This window comes from Varroa jacobsoni, unplaced genomic scaffold, assembly GCF_002532875.2.
Source record: "Varroa jacobsoni isolate VJ856 unplaced genomic scaffold, vjacob_1.0 scaffold_359, whole genome shotgun sequence".
In the NCBI taxonomy this organism is placed as follows: Eukaryota; Metazoa; Arthropoda; class Arachnida; order Mesostigmata; family Varroidae; genus Varroa; species Varroa jacobsoni.
Window position 1 is genome coordinate 52,039 of NW_019213261.1, and position 17,311 is coordinate 69,349.

At 38.9% G+C, this 17,311-nt stretch overlaps 1 protein-coding gene and 1 long non-coding RNA gene across 2 annotated transcripts in view; one reads left to right on the forward strand and one right to left on the reverse strand.

Moving 5' to 3' along the window:
- Positions 1-858: 858 nt before the first annotated feature.
- The window catches only part of LOC111259730 (uncharacterized), a gene marked incomplete at its 5' end in the record, with an annotated part of 43,043 nt that continues 26,590 nt past the window's right edge, over positions 859-17,311 (reverse strand). Inside the window, 3 exon segments of the mRNA XM_086967995.1 lie at positions 859-1,789; positions 2,422-2,746; positions 16,112-16,229. Of these exon segments, the coding sequence (XP_086824121.1) occupies positions 1,712-1,789; positions 2,422-2,746; positions 16,112-16,131 (423 nt within the window). The 3' untranslated portion in view covers positions 859-1,711.
- On the forward strand, positions 5,987-10,665 carry LOC147753589 (uncharacterized). Its single transcript, XR_015310719.1, has 2 exons — positions 5,987-6,998; positions 10,366-10,665. It is a non-coding gene; the product is annotated as an uncharacterized LOC147753589 (long non-coding RNA).

Below are 17,311 nucleotides of genomic sequence, written 5' to 3' on the forward strand. Positions count from 1 at the left end.
CTTACTATTCATCTTTATGCGTGGTGACTAATAAATACAATTGTAGTCTGCCCGCCAATATTCAGATGTGCTATGATAGACAAATATACGCATATGTGTAAGTAATTGCTTATATCTAAATACGAAGAAAGTTGTTGTGTGCAAATGAATTGATCAGCTCAGAGAACGATTATATAAATACGTAATAATTAAATGGACAAAACATATACAGGTTGAGTAATTTGTCGTAGTCTTTTATCAATGCCGAAATACTCACACTTGACAATAATAGATCTCAAATCATTTATTTTTCTCGAAGCCTCAGCTCTGGGCCATGAGTCATATCCCATAGACTGTTGGCAAACGCTGTTTGGTGCCTTTTTACTTCCCATTGCGACACGCTATTGCGATGAAATCGGTTCAACGGACGAAGTTCAACTCATTTTGATATCGATGAGCTATTTGTCTATTCTGCAAAGAGTGACATGACGCAGACAGTAATTATGAGCCGAACAAACAATAGATCAAAACTGGCTTCGTATCGCAAAATACACATTCACCGGTTTACAGAATAATAAATATTCGCCTAACCCTACATCTAGGAGCAATACTATTGTATCTATTTCTTAAATAAACTAAGTATAAATGGCATCGGCAGTCCACAAGCCTCAATGTTCAAGCGTTGTCATAACTTCGTCTAGCTAAATATTGCCAACCCCTGCGTAGTAACATCCCAGATGTCAACAGCAGGAAGGGTGGCAAAGCCCATAACATGGCGACGAGGAAAGCGAGCATAGAAGAGAAAAAGAGTCAATGAAGTCATCCCATTGAAGTTTTACTCGTGTGCCTCAATGATTTATCACATAAGAGACGGATCGGCAGATAGTTGGACAGTTTTATTTCTGTGTATGCCTAGGCTATGTGGATGGTTTTTTAAACTGCTTAGAATTCCTGTGTGGAACGACGCGCCTGGCAGACAATATCATGCAAGTGATGTCCATCAATGAATTTGGAACCAATGAGATGTCGGGTGCCACTGTGTTTGCTGTTTCGACCATTGTTACAGTTGCTATTGCTACTGATGTTGCACAAGGTGATGATGGCTCGAAAGGTTTGAGGCGCGCGCGACGATGCCTCTGGTGATAAGCATAAGCTTGATTTGTTTGGCCGTCAATAGTTTCTTGAAGCGACATCAAATAGTGCTTTTCATTTGTCAGGATTCATCGGCAGATTTTTTGCATGGCTTAGGGTTGTTCTGTTTGTGAAGACTTGAATTTTCGTTTAGGACTATTGCATTCGATGCAGTGTCTTCAGAGACGGCGGCGATTGCGACAGCGTGCGGTCTCTAGGAGAGTGCCTTTGCAGTTGCTAATGTTGGACTATATCCGGCGACAAATGTTCCAGTGGAGCAGGGTAAAAGGGTGGTGGGTGAACATCGTTACTCGTCGGGCCCGATTCCGCCATACCTTTACCGAAGACTAGCTGTCTTCGTGTAAGCGGCGCTAATCTTCCTCCAGTTGGTAGCAAATCGTAGTTGAGCATGTTTGATGGAACTTGTTTGTTAAAAGTCACGATTTTATGAAGTGGTTGATTGAAGTGAAAGGACTGATTTGGCCGAACGTGATAGGCAATAGAGGGTGGCAAGTAAGATGGGGTCCCTGGGTAGGGCACGACAAGCTCCCGAAATTTCATCTTTGCACTAGGGTCGTTGGTATTAGAAAAACTTGAGAAGCTATGAAACAGCGGTGATGATACGCGCACTTGAGGAACGCTGTGTGTTTGCGACACAGCAAGGTCGGTGGCGGGTTGCCTGTGTACAAATTTGTTATAAGGATTTATTAATCCCATTGAGCCATGCGCCAAGCCGCCCTTGATAAAATTTGCTGGGCGGCCCTGATGACGAAGGGAAATAGACATTACTTTCGGTTCACTTCGATCACCGCCGATAAATTTGAGCAGCGAATTATTCATTTCAAACCTTCGATACCTACGGCTAGTAAAAGGTACTCTGGTAATGAGCTCCTTTGGAGTTATGACACGGTACTTAAGGTGTGCTTTATGCGGGATAAAGTAAAAATATTTCCGAGTCTTTTTTGCATCCAGGGCCTGTGGCAGTAACAATGATCCCACACATTGTAAATATGACAGGTGTGGTACATATACTGGAAATGTATTTTCAATAGACTGCTCCGATTGAGGTTCTACTCCCAGTGATTTGAGATTATTCGGAACAACTTTGCCTCGTTGTAGCTTTTTCATGAAATCATTCATAAGCGAATTATCCACATCTATTTTACTTAGCCACCTAGGGTTTAGGCGAACTGCCGCAGGGGTTTTTGCCCATTTGTCGATAGTAAAGGTATTGTAAGCCGGTGGAGATTCCATGGGAGCAACGGCGCTGCTTTCAACTGCCTTTAATGGGCCGGCAGTGAACAAGCTTACCTGATTATGTAGCGAAGGCGCATTCACATTGTGTAACGGCCCAGTTAAGGGAATATTTGGTTCGTGAAACATTTCCATCTGGCCCGTGACAGATAGTCGAGATCGGTGTCTTCCTTGAACAAATGTGTCCTGATAATTATTCATTATTGATATTGGCGTATGTGGAGTAACGGTAATCGTATTGAACGCCAAGTTCTCATGAACTATAAGAGCTTCATCAAAAAAAATCTTTCCTCTTAACAAAGCGCTAATTCCCTGTTCTCTGTTCGTGATGATCGATGCTCCGTTGGGCTGGGTTCGTGGCAAACTTGATCGACGATCAACCCTGTGAATGCCAATATAACGTCTATCATTAGAAGAACCTGTGGTGTCGATTTGGGGTTTTCTAACGACCCTGGTACACGGAATGCATCGAAGAGATTTGTCGACAATATTTAACGGCAACTATAAAATATAATAATGTAACAGATATAGCACGACGTTAAATAAATTATAGTCTTCAAGGGCCCTTTCTGCAAGAAAACCAAAATTCTCACTAAATGCTTTTGTATGTATCCGGGCTGAACATGGTACAAGTTTGCTTATTTGCTTGCAAGGTCTTTTAAGGTATTGGAAAATATAATTTCCCACGGAAATCACTCTCTAAGGGAACTCCAAAATAAACAAAGAGTTTTTTCTGAAAACTTGATTATCCTTGGACTTTTTTGAAGTTCACCCTACAAGAGTTTCGGGGTCCTGTATTTATCTTTGTTCAGTTTTAACAGTGCCGGATCACAATATTTTTACCTTCTTTTTCGCCACGGAAGCTTGGCAGCTCTAGCAAGAGCCTTCCACTATGTTTCTAGGTGACTCCTAATAGTTGGACGATGGCAGTCAGTAAAAAGTAATGTGTACGAAGACGTTCTACCCAGCATCAAGAAGTAGACCGCTGCATATGATAGCATACAATTCTACAAATCTATCAAAAATATATACCACTCTATAATAGAGTAGTATATATTTTTGAAAGTCCTTATCTTGACAGATGCTGTCATCTGCTAAAGGGGGCTAGCTGATAGCCCAATATGATGCATTCGATCACGTTCGCCAAAACCTTAAACGCGCTAATATTCAAAGAGCTTTAATGGAGAAGGTAATAGGCTTCGCATACCTTCTATGAACAACCAGAGAGTACAGGAGAAATGGAAACAAATAAGAGAGACAATTCCTAACAAAAAAGAAGTAAGGTCTGCAGAGATGGAAATTTCTCAGCGGCAGAAAGAGTCGATTCGCTGACTTGGCGGCATCAGCTCTTCAGACAGATTAGATAAAAAGAAGCCTGATTTGACTATTATGTTTGATTCAAAATATCCAGATTCAAGTAAGTAAATATGTAAGCTAACAACACTTTTTTACATTACGAAACGCAGCCTTAAAAATACTACAATAACGCTTATTCACAAAGTAGGCTCTGTTGTAACTTTGGGGATCTAGAGTTTTAAAAAACATTTTATTTGGTCAGTGCAGTGAATTTTTGAATGCTTTCTAAGGTTAGTTCAGCATGACATATATCGGCTTTGTTAAGTGTTGCATATTTATAGTATTCATAGCAGGCAGTCAACCTGAACGCATAAAGTCCTAAAATCACTTAAACTGTCTGAAATAGATTTCTCCTTCCGCCTGAACTACTCCCTATGACTTATTCTGTTCTGCTGGAAGCACGAGTTTTTTTACAGCGCTTTTTCATATACCGCCGCATCATAATCGTCTGCAATGCCATTGTTTAGCAATAAATTAAAAAAGCGTTTAGATTTCTGTATATATAACTCATAGACACTCAAATCATGAACTTCGTTCGTTCCAGTGCTCGAACTTAAATTCGAGTGCTTCAGAAATGTAATTTTTGGTATTTGAAAGTTTTCTGTGCAGAAAAAACGCTTTAAAATACATTAGAAATTATAGAAAAATAGTATTTTTCGAAGCATCGGATATTCACAGCACTTAGTAGCAGATGTCTGAATTGTGTATTGTATGACTATTTTTGGCGCCTTCAACCCTCGCTGCCTTATGGCGTTAAGAGCCCATAACGAAACAACAAATATATACGTGGCGGTGATTGTACAATACAAAGAATAGTACTTTAAAAAAAATATATATAATAATGATAGATTATAGGACAAAAGATATCGTTGGGCTGATCGCAGCTAAAGCATAAACATGGTATGAGCTTAAAGCTATTCAGCTCGTCAATTCCCATAGAAAAATTATATCGTTCAATTCAACCAGGACTCTCCAGTCCATTATAAATAAAACTTCGCAATATTAATGTAGGGGTCGGTTGCACATAACTTTACATAAGCATATGTCCATTTATGTAATGGAGGAGTACCAGTCCTCTCTTATAGACAACAACTGTGTTGATATTCTTGAAAGATAAACTTGAAGGCACGAGAAGGATGAATAAGGTAAGGGTACCGACTGATAGCTGTCTTTTACCAAGTTACTTTGTCAAAGCTCGGATTGAAATGATGACTGGATATGGATAGGTATAGGCGTTACTTAACCTTTGTCTTTATCAGAATTAGTTTAAAATGCAACTGTTGCTTTCTGTTTCGAATATATGTTGCATCGTAACGAACAGACATACGTACAAATATATAGAAAGTACTGAAGCTTTATTTTACGAACTTCCGTAAAGCGCTGCACTTTGAGATACCGATGCAGACAGAACCTGTAAGTTGTCAATTTCAAAACTTTTTACTAGGCCAAGTTTTGGCTATCGAGGCACTGATCTACGTCAACATGAAAAGTAAAATGTGTAAAGCTAGTTAAAACGAACGGTAAAAAGCAGTAGAGAATAAGTATTACAACGCAATGCCTCTCTCCGAGGTACGCTGATTAAGAAAGCGCGGGTATTTGTATCTGAAAATCATTGAAACGCAGCAATGAAAGTAAACATCGGAGTTTTTTTTCATTGATTTAGGCGCCGCAATTGGTAAAATAGACTAAGACTTGACTTAGATTTTTATGTACCTGCTTATATGCAAGCTAGCCATGTTGTCACAAATAGATTGCACTAGAAAAAAAAGATAGTAAGAGTAAGCATTTCACCTTAATACCGCTGATGTACCAAAATTTGGCTTCAGTGAGCGTATTGGTATACAGACACGTCACAGTTGTTCAACTTAACGCAATTTATGTGCACTTTCATTTAACTATAGGTCGATTTTCAAATATAATCTAAGTTTTAACTTATAGATGCAACTCATATTTCTATCGTTGTTTCATGAATTTCAAGGATAGCGCTTGCTTCGAGAGCGGACTCACTGATACTAGGAGGTTTTTTAATCCCACAGGCAGAAGCTTCCCACAATCGAGCATTTAGAATAGATCGACAGCAAAACGGACATAATATAGCCTGTTCAGATCCATACGGCACTCAGATCTGAGCGGAAACTATCAGACATTTATTAAACTGAGTTGCGAGTATCTATTGTTTGGGTTAGTCGACTGAACGACTTCCTGAAAACGCCATGCTCAGTCAGAAACTTTTTGCTGCATCAACTTTATAGTACAGAGACAAACCCTTCATTTTTTTCAGATATCCTTTGACCGGATTTATCCTGATCGCGTTTCTCTCTAACCGAATGTGATTCCAGTTCTTTAGTACTGTAATAAGTTTTTCTCTCTGTCTTGGCACCGTGCACTGTTTTCGTAGCATGCATATACCACGCAACTACAATTAACACTACATTCAAAGTACACCACCGCATAGTCTTCAATTAGGCTTTATTCACAGCTGGAACTGCTTTGTTTCCCAAGTATGTTTCGCAGTACTTTGATAGAAAACTTTTCTAGATGTGGCCTAAAAAAATCTTCGGCACACCCGCATAGGCCTGCTTCCATCAGCAACTGTCTTCGCTAGTGTCAGTTCAGCTAGATTTTGGCAAGCGAGGAGGAACCGCGTACGTTATCATGTAGTAGACCCTCGTAATCCGCCCTTACCTTTCAGGAAACATGGCAAGGCCGCTGCGACTGGTGCGCGATTCAAAACGAACCTCTACGGCTTAGAGCCTACGGCTCCAACCCTTTGGGCCTTATTGTGCTAACTTGACTTACATCATAGCCTGCTCACACCGACTCCTTCCTTCTACGAAAACAAATGGGGTGCTGACCTGATGTATGGGTAGTGTAGATTTCTCGGGCGGAAATTCAGATGGAATGCCATTCACCGGTAATTACCTGCTATTTTCTTCTATGAAGGAACTCTCGCAACATCGTCGTGAAGAACGTAAGTGTGGGTGGTCGCTGATGGGTACCGTGAGAACTGCCAGGTAAACGACTGGGCAGCGCAAACAATATTTAGACCGATAATGAAGACGACGAAATGCGACTCCGTCGTAAAGCAAGCGAATTCTGCTTTACTGTTTTTTGCCCCTCATCGGCTAGTAGGTGTTGCTCGAAAAGTAGTGGATTTGTTGACTCAACTAGTGGAACAGGCAAGATCAGTTCGCGCGTTAAGCAAGACAAGATTCAATTTGCTGGTCCGTATGTTCACATGTGCGCTTGCGAACGGAACATAAATACGGCAGTGAATAGTAAGATTATTAATTACGAATTTAAGGAGACAAGAGGACGTTGACAATGAATGATTAATTCATCGAAATTCGTAACGTTTGATGAAAAGAGCCCTTTTAAGTTGGTTAACTTCCAGGAAGCATCGGAAATGGGGCAGCGGCAATGTGGCCGTGTCGGGCTCTTTGTGCACTGTGTTTTCCAAGCTTTCAAGGGTTAATTGCTTATACTTGAGTTATAATATTACGAAAAATGGTCTCGGAAGTGAAACATCTTTGTACAATGCAAATAACATTGTGTCCATGAGTAACATGAGTCCATAGTCCAAGTCATACCCATGTGAAACAATTTTTATCCCAGAAAGTTACCTTAAGGGACAGACGCGGATTGCAAGTGAAACGCGTGACATTATTGCTGAGTACGGAAGTGTCATTGCGTGTTAATTTGTTTATGGCATATGTGTTTGCTAACGGTTTTGTGTTCGTGTGCTCTCCACGAATACACCATCGAATGATCGAAATTACAGTTTGGTTTATTGCTGAGAAGGAAGGTCTGGGCGCGGGTAGGCTCGTACTTGTAGTACGAATGCTGTATCGCCTGCCTAACTCCACGGTGTTTCAATATATTTTCCGAAATAACGTTTTCGCACTTATTGGACTCTTCTGCATGCCCAGTCGTGTTGCTGACCGCGTTTTCACCTTCTATTAGGAACTGCTGCAGGATCTGTTATACATAACTAGAAAGAGTTATTCGTTCTCGATGAAAGAGGTTCAGGCTGTAATAAATCGTATGGGGTTTGTCGAGTATTGTCTCTTTATGTAGTTACACCTGTCGTGCAGCATGTCCCGTTGGCAGAAGTCAAATAAGAGACCCCCGGTGTTTTTCAGCGAGAGGTTTAATCATCCGAGCGCTCCAAATTAGTTGAATATGCTCAATATCAAAATCATACTACAAAGGGTAATGCTTGTCGTTATGTTATTTAGGCGATCATGTCGAGAGTTCTTCATAAGCTCAAACGAAACACACACCCTTAAACAGCTTATTCATATAAATATCACATAACTGCCGAAATCTATATAAAGCTACGTAGTATCCCAATTTTAGAGGATTTACTCCTATAAACTTTTCGGTTTAAAAGTCGAGCAGGAAACAGATTAGCGGCATTAAGTCATATCAACATACTGACATGTTCGGAACAAACTTCTTCTTGAATAACTTCGACGTTTCGATGGTGCAGGTACTATTATGTCGTTGGAATCGCATGTTATTCAAGTTAGACTGATAGAGTTTCGGCCGCAGACACTTTTCGCCAGAACATTAACAGTTAAACAAAACTAACGTTTCGATGATAAATTCTGGCCAAAGTCTTCATCATATGGTTACTTTAGCTACATAAAGTGGTTAATCTTAAATGAGAGCTATGGTACACACGCATACGGTAATTTTGTTTGTTCACTGATTTAGTCAGGTAGATCAGTGAATCTACCGAATCAGTCGAGAAAATGATACTTGATTAGGATTGCGTTCCAGCTGTCCTTCGGCTCACGTAACAGATGTGAAACGTTTCATAGGATCGAACATCAGAGTACCATATGGCACGTCGCACTGTTGCAGTCGACGAGGATCGGAGATGTTCGGATCTCCGAGCATGTTCTCAGCTATTGCATTGACTACTTCCTCAGTGCAAATGCTTATGCCGAGGCGCAAGGTAGATATTTACAGAATCAGAGCTGTTAAGTTTTTTTCTGTGCAAAAAGTTACACAGACCGCCCAAAAGGTCCTGGAGGTGCATTATGCCTGCCATATAATATAAAATTATGTCATAAATATTGGGTTTAAGAGAAAATGTTGGTACTGTTTAGGAATATATACACAGAGAACAAACTAAGTAGTTGATATTCGTAAGTGATTTGGATATGTGAAAATTCTATTTGTTATGCCATTTCACAGCCTTGGAATGAGCGAAATATCTTATTCATTTTGACGCTGGTTGCTGACTTAGAAGTTGTTAAGAGACATCGTAATTCATTAGACCAGATAAGAGTTGTATTTTTTGCTAGAACTCACATCTATTTCTACGACTGCACTCACGTATTTAATCTAGCAAGAAATTACTTTTTACCAACGGTCAAACCTGCTTTCAGATCTATTCATAATTAAAATTAAACGCCCTGGCCCTGAGTTCCAGTGACTGCACTAGTCAAAGTCCGTAGACATTTTCAGAACAAGTAGTATAATCATGATCGTCGAAGTCATGAGATAAGCATCTCTGTAAGAAGGGCTTTGACTCATTTCAATTAGAAAACAGAGAAAATCGCGAAAATTCTTCGAAGCATGCTGAGTATAGCTGGGTTCTACCCATAATGAAAGAATGACTCAGAAAATTTTCGTGTATTAAACGTCTCAAGTTATTCCATTACGGTGATCTTAAAGATTGAATCCACTGTCGCCAGCATTATTTCAGTAAATATAAGTTTAATTGAATTTTAAAATTGGCCGGTCCCGGGCGTTAGAATGCACCCGGTACTGGGAGCATAGGTTTAAAAAATTATATGCATAATCGTCTTGAGGATAAGTGGATCCTTGCAGGTACAGATCTATCACGGCCATTACTAAAAACAATCATTAGAAAATGCTTATACATAGTAGTTGCCACGGTCACCACCTAATTCCATCTATAAGAACCTAGGTGTATAACATGCATGCTATGGGCAATAGTCGATAAAAACAGTTAATGTAGTTTGTACTGGAGTAAAAACACAATAAGAAATCCCTAGAGGATTTCATTTAATTGTGCTTGTTTGTATGCTTCCAGCAAACTAATGCACTATGTCCTGCATGCTTGTAATCCTGCGACGAGCTCAGGATTGTACCCACATCATACCATAGTTTTAAAAGCTAATTTAAGTCAAGTCGGTAAGCCTATTAATTAGGAACAGACCAAATCGAAACATCTCGACAGCCATTCCTTACGCAGATCCATCCGCAAAATTATATCAAAGCTAGAATTATAAGCGCTTAATTTCACTATGAGTACCACAGGACATCGGCCATAATAACATAAACACATTATTTAAATATATCATAGCTATTATGCATTTTTACAATTATCATAACATCAGTGCCATTGTTTACTAACATATGTATTGTTGTTATTATCGTAATCAGATGTAGATTTCGCTCGAACGTTAATTTCCGTACCGCTGGTACGCTTTCATCAGACTTTACGAAACGGGACCTTCCTCAACTTTTTGCATAGATAGCTATATATATATATATATATCACCCACTTTATACCTCCTTTTGTCTTAACACGTGACGCACACTATTTTTTTTTTGTTTTATTGTGCGTTCGGCGGTTTGTTTGTATTTTCCGTGCCTCAATTCCAGAACAAGGCCATGACAGGCTCACGACCCGCGCAGCCAAATTCCCAACATTCCCGAGAGGGGATTATGCCGCTTAAACGAGCAGATCGACCTTTCCAACTACTGCCGGCTATTCAGGCATGGGAAAAAGGAATGCCGACTATCAGACCGAGAAAGTGTAAAGGCGAAACAGCAACAGCACAAAGAAAAAGACAACATAGCAGACTGCCCAAATCTGGTTATTTCAGAGGAAGCGCTCCAATGAACGGCTAATTTCGCTTAGTCAAAACAAACATAATAAACATATAATAACATTTTGTTGGATGTAACAACACTTATTTTTCACAAGAACCTCACATAATAGAGCATATTTCTTTCTGTAACAGTTATGGCAGCGCACGTGTGAGTTTAGATAGAAAGTACAGTGCAGCGATATCAGTAACTCTGTCAGTTGATTACTACAGGCCTAATAGTCAACCAGTGTACGTATCGAGAATGTAGTTGTTGTCTTCACGCTTTCCGTAGCAAATTTTCGAACGTAATCGCCGTCATTGTCGCCGTATGCAACGCCTTTCATAATCATCGTTTTGGTAATGAAAAACGATCGGAGGGAATACACACTAATGATCGTTTTGCCGAGCCCGCACTGTCGGATAGTTTGTGCGCAACAAAGATAAATTGTAATAAAATTAAAAATGCAAAAATATTCAGTATATCATCTTATGAGTAATAGTGTTATTTTAATACAAGTACCGTTTACGGATCTGTTGAGCTTAACACACGCAAAAACGACGATAATTAATTAATAAAATGCGTCAATTAAATCTGTAATTAAATATAAGGTATATCTAGATAACTAAGGGTTCAGGACGACCGCATCAATTAGAATTGACTCCCCGCTATACTGAACCATCCCCTAATTGTAAGAAATATGAGTGCAGCATATATGACTACTTCGCAGCTGTTCGTTATATTCAAAACGTATGCCATTCGATGTACTGGTAAAAGACAAAGGGATACGACAACAGCCGTAGATGCTTGCCTTGATACCAGCTAAGCCTAAAATCTGATTAGTATATACGCTTTTCTACCCGTCCTGTGAACCGCTAAGTGTCCCTGAATTGTAAATATATAGAATGCTCAAATGTAGGCACTACAGTTAAGCCTATTGCACAAAAGCTTGCTCATCGATCAATGTTTTCAAAAATCCAAGCCTAGATGTCGCACGCCTTAGGATGCATAAAACTGATTTCGTTGATTTCTCAGAATACTGCAACATCCCCCGATTCTAGACTCTGTTGCATTTATGGAATATGATTTCTATAAGCATTAAGAATTCTTAACTTCTAAACCGGAGACTTTATAATAATGACGCAGAGATATCTGAAGTCATTTCACCCTTTTCAGGTCTCACGTCCATTGCGGTGAATCATTTCGACTCCTGACTAGGGATGCGATCTCCGTGTTGACGCGGTTTAGAGGAACAGGAAAAGAGTTACTCTTATCCGCTCAAACCGGAGTCAGGGACGCACAAATAATCAGTGTTTCTCGGGTTAAGAGATATTTACAGTATGGCCAACTTTTTGTAACTCTGATACGCTTCAGAGTGAAATCCGGAGATAGAGTCAGAATCGTGCGGATTTATCAGTGCTACTTGTTGTGCTTATAGGCTTTGTATATTTTACGAAGTCTGCGTCATATAGATACGCCAGATCCTAAATGTGCCTGAGTTTCGACCCATCTAGAGAGTGTACCTATAAAGTGTTACACCTTTTTGAATTTCTTAATAAAAAAATTTAAATCCGTAGAAATATATTTAAATTTCAAGCTATAAATTTTAATGGCTCTGAGTAGGCAACCCTTCCAACGGCAACATGTACCGCGAAGTGAATATACTTTCACCAATAAGGTGGTTATTTAGGCTGGGACCTATTAATCGACAGCCAACGTAGAAGTTTAGGTACTTTTAACTATACTAAATAGGCGAGCCAAGCAAGCATATTTTCGCCTGTTTTTTTTTGCAAGTTGGAACTTGAGGTACGCTTCAATAGAGACATATATTTGCATCAAAATCGGCAAGACGCCATTAAAGGAATGTTGTTGGCTTTGACTGCTACGTGCTACGAAGATTTTGTCACAGTCGTAAGTTTGATGACTTGAACGCCGTCGGACAGAGATTGACTATGCTTAAAGTCAAAGGATTAAGTCAGAATGAATTGGCCTGTTGAAGACTGCCTTGAGCCTATCGTGGACACATCGGCTTGCTGGCAAGGTAAAATAACATTCGCGCTAGATGTTCATCCCAACTGCTTGAACAGTTGTGAATCAAATAGATAATTGTGTAAACGGGGTCATGATAATGTACCACTTCACCAATCGCATCGAATCAGGTTGAAACGTAGCACCGAAAATTTTATATTAAGGTTCATGCATCATGTTATACACTAGCAAAGCCCTTGTCGAAGCTTCGGAGAATTGCCTCTAAAGCAGTAGGAACAATTTAGGACAACTGAACAGTGTTCCCATGTCTTGAAAATGCAGGGCTAGGAAGGCCCCTTGTCCAGTTATTCATGGATGCATTATACATCGATAAAAATTCATTCCAATCATTATATTCTCACCTATGGAGAATATAATGTATAGTTCACGAAGATAAAAAAAGGTTTAACGCATTTTATGCCATTTTTCACATCCTGTATTGAAATTTTTCCTAGTTCCTAAGTTTATGATATTCCTACAGCTTTTTTCAAAGTTTGGAGTTATACACATTCTCATTTCATACCATTCTTATTTTGGCTTAAATGAATTTTCCTAAAGATTAAGGGTTGAGACTTTACTATAAATCTATTAGAATTCGTGCAAAAATGATATCTCCTGTTGAAAATGTTCCGTTGGATCTGTGATAGCTGAACGATGACGCTTACTGATTTACGGATAGTATCAGGTTCACGCAAAATAATTACCTAAATGCACTAATTTGTTCTCGAACTTTATATCTTGTTTCATCGTAACTCGAGTCTTTCGATTCTATCGACTTACTCTTCCCGTATATTCATAGGTATCAATATTCACGACTTGAAGGGCTGGTACCGATTCATCTCAACTGCTTAGTAAAAAAAATTGAAATAGAGTACATCTACCTTCGCAGCGGCAGTAAGCTCCCTTATAGATCCTAGAATAAACTAAACGATCCCTATGGAATACGGCAGGTTTCAAGATCTTGCGTCTACATCGTGGATCTCATTATGGGTTACCCATTGGTAAACTGGAGAAGCTTGTAAATTGAAGTCTAATTCATTCAAGCTTAGTTTAAGAACCGAAGGCGATTGCAACAGGGTCGATATTTCTAAAGATATTAACCCTCTAGCGTCTATATGACCCAAAAATTCGAGGTCCGAACAGCAATAGACGATAATAGGCGTTCTGCACGTCTTGAGTGGAAGATCACGTGCACAAACGATGTGTAATTATGGGTCGTTATTATAGAATAGGACAATGAACAATTCCGTTTCAGCTTTCTTCAAGTTGTTTCTGCAGTTCATCACTAGCATGTCCTAGTTGGCAAACTGTTATGTCTACGAGATGATACCTTTGGTAGCTAAATGCACAATAATAATGTCTGAGGGCGCCACTATATTAATATTATACCTAATAGCTGATGCGATTGTGTAGCAGCACAGTCGACAGCTTGTGCAGGTTGTCGACAATTTTTCTAAGTCTTATATTTTTGCAAGGCTTTCACAATATTATCAAACTAGCATTTTCTTGTAAATGTAGCTAGGTGCCTGTATAGATCTTATGAGAGAACATTATAAATAAGAAGTGACTGCCACTGCAGCTCAGATAAGAGTCCTACCATTTCGTTGACAAGCTAAGCCCTTAGATCAACGTCTAGTTAAAATCAAAAACATTTTATTAAGAGGTTAGCACGCACGTGAAAAAAGCTTTCAACAAGTTTCTAAGGGAAGTGGAAGAATATCGATTGCTGATAGGGTACATATTATCATAAGAACAATTTCATTTATTCTCATTATTTGTGTAGATTTTCGTGCTGTTTTGACAACAAAAAAAGTATTTTTATAAAATGTCTATGTTATAGAATACGTACGTATTCATGATAAAAATCAATGTAGACATTGATAAACATGCGCGAATCTGATAAATTTTATACATTTACGCATTAATATCACAAGGCTATAAGCTCAAGTTTGCGAGTTAATTGGCCTATCCGACTTCACTACGTCGGCCGACGCGCTATCTGTATCTTCTAGTCTTGCAGAGTTTACGAATGAACTTTTCATCTGGTCCCTGGTATTTATGTGTGCCTTTCAAATTATGACTTACTATGACGGAATATGACTTATTTTACCTATTTATAGCAGTTCAGAATTGCTGAAAATTATGGTGAGCGTCGCGAAGAACGACGGGCCTCCCTATGTCCTGTTACCTCGTTAGGTGTCGCTCGGTGAGCGATAAGCTAATAATACTTTTAAGAGATGAAACGTTTGGCAGATTTATTCGATCAAACTATTCCACAATTAATATTATATAACGCTATTTGCAGATTCTGTCAGAGTCCTTTTAGCATTTGAGGTAATAGCACAACAAAGATCGATAACAAAATGGTTGCTCACTTCTATCGATGCTTTGACACCCCCCTTATCTCAAAATACTAAATCATAGCACAATTGTCTATGAATAAAATTGTTATATTTAACTATATTGATTCTAGTCTTATATGCACGTGTTGAATAAATAGAATACTTAAAATAACAGTAAACTCTTACAGTAAATATTTTACAATAAATTTAGGACAGGCCAAAATGGCTACCGTTTAAGGCAAATAGACCACATTAGGACATTCTTCCAAATTTGTCATATTTAACAAGCTACAGAAAGTCACATGAACAAACGCTAGCTTTGTACTCAGTTGGATTACTAGCATTATTTACTAATCGTAGCACAACGATAAACAAGACATCGACTCAACACGTTTGCAAAAAGAACACAGCCCCAATATTTGGCGCAGAAACTACTTGCATCGTATACGTTGCATAATTTGCATTAATTTGCATAAAGTCCTACTCTTAAACCTTAAGTGGACATGACAAAATATAGGACAAAAGCGATGACGAAGATGACAACACACTCTGCTTGTCGAAATCTGTTAGAAGACGGAGTGAGTGGTTTGTGCGAATATCTGAGCGGCCCTTGGCGATTATTTCCCTCCAGCACTTTTCGTTGTATGCTCTACCATCTTTATTTGCTATAGAATTGGAAGAACTGATGAAGTCAAGATGACTGCCAAGCCCGTAACCATTAGATACGTAACGTTCCGTAATGATTACGGAGATTAAATCGATTATCAAATCCACACAGTCCACTGAGTGAGGCTACTGAATCTACTCCGGTAGCTGAAAATTGGTAATATGTCAGGCCTGTGCACATCTTCTCAGCCGCCAAAAATCAGAGATTTATGTTCAGCACTTGTACTGATATACAAGGGATAGCCGGACTTGTCTATATTTGTGTTAAAGCCAAAATTGGAAAATTTTCTCCCAAAGCTTGGACTATCTAACGCTGAGTAAAAAGAAAATTTGTCTGAACCTCTTTTAGAGCTTAAAAATCCGTCAATTTCTATAAATTATTTTCCCCTGCCGAATTTTAATTCGGCATAGCGAAAGGGAATTCAGCTAGATCAAGTGATCTGGACCTGAATTCCCTTTCGCTATGGAAGCTTGGCTAGTCGCAAAATGTAGTGGATACAGACCCGACATGATTCCGCAACATACCTTCGGAAAAGTAGGTCGCGGGGTCAAGTGACTTCGGCTTGCCATAATAATGGCGGTGATTAACGAAGTTGTGGACTACGTTTTTTCGGACGTAACCTGCAAATACAGAAAAATCAGTTTCATTGAGTATTAGCTAAACCAGACACGAACGGTTTCCTCAAGCTAGATTAAGGTCTTAAAAGCAAAAAGCTTGCCAGAAGATAAAAGAAAAAAAGAGCGTTGCAAATATAATTGGTTATATTTTCAAAGCTAATATTATCAGATTATGATATATTTATACACCCAGTGCGAACATATGCTTATGTGATAGCTACCGGTAATTCTATTCCATTGCGACAGTAAAAGCATACATTATTTATAAAGTTAAAGAAATTGTCTGTACGCCTGAAACGACCTGCATTGACGTTTATTCTTCAGTTTACGGAACTTGGTTCCGTAAAGTTTTTTCGTATACAGCAAAACATCGCCCACAATATTAAAGTCAAATACTAACAGTGAGCGCAGGGAAAGTTGAAACAAATGGCAGATATGTTTATATATAAGATAAACAAAATGACGTATATGAAAACCCTTAGAAACTATGTGCTTTTAATAGCTAGTCTTAATAAGTTTGCATCACAATATAAATAGAAAATAGACAATCGATGTACGCTACGTGAGTTATACGAAGCCAGTTTTTCATATTTGGTAAGACAGTCATTTATTATCTTGCGAAAGCGAAACATACTCGATACGATTGTAACTACTGAGGCCATTATCGGCTGTCTGATAACCTATCCACTCTGTGGTACATTTGTAAGTACAACAAAATAGAGGTAGCAACGTCTACCGCCTGTCTACGGGCCACCAGTCTACCGATTGCTATAATCGGTACGAACTCTCTCAGACGATAAAATAAATGCATGTTTTGGTAGGCCTTGGCAACAAGAAAAAACTAGTCTTTCATATTTGGGTAATTATGAAAGTTGTTCCTACTTTATATCGGGCCCTTGTCTACTACAGAACTAACAAAAAAGGAGGAAAAATCTTAGAAAAAGTAACAATACATTCAATTGTATCTAAAACAACAGTAGGAAAGTGTTTCCACAATCTTGAGCTATGGATAACGTTAAACTTAACGTTATCCATAGCTCAAGATTGTTGAGGCTGGCTTATTCCGTCGCGCGTTCGTGAACTGA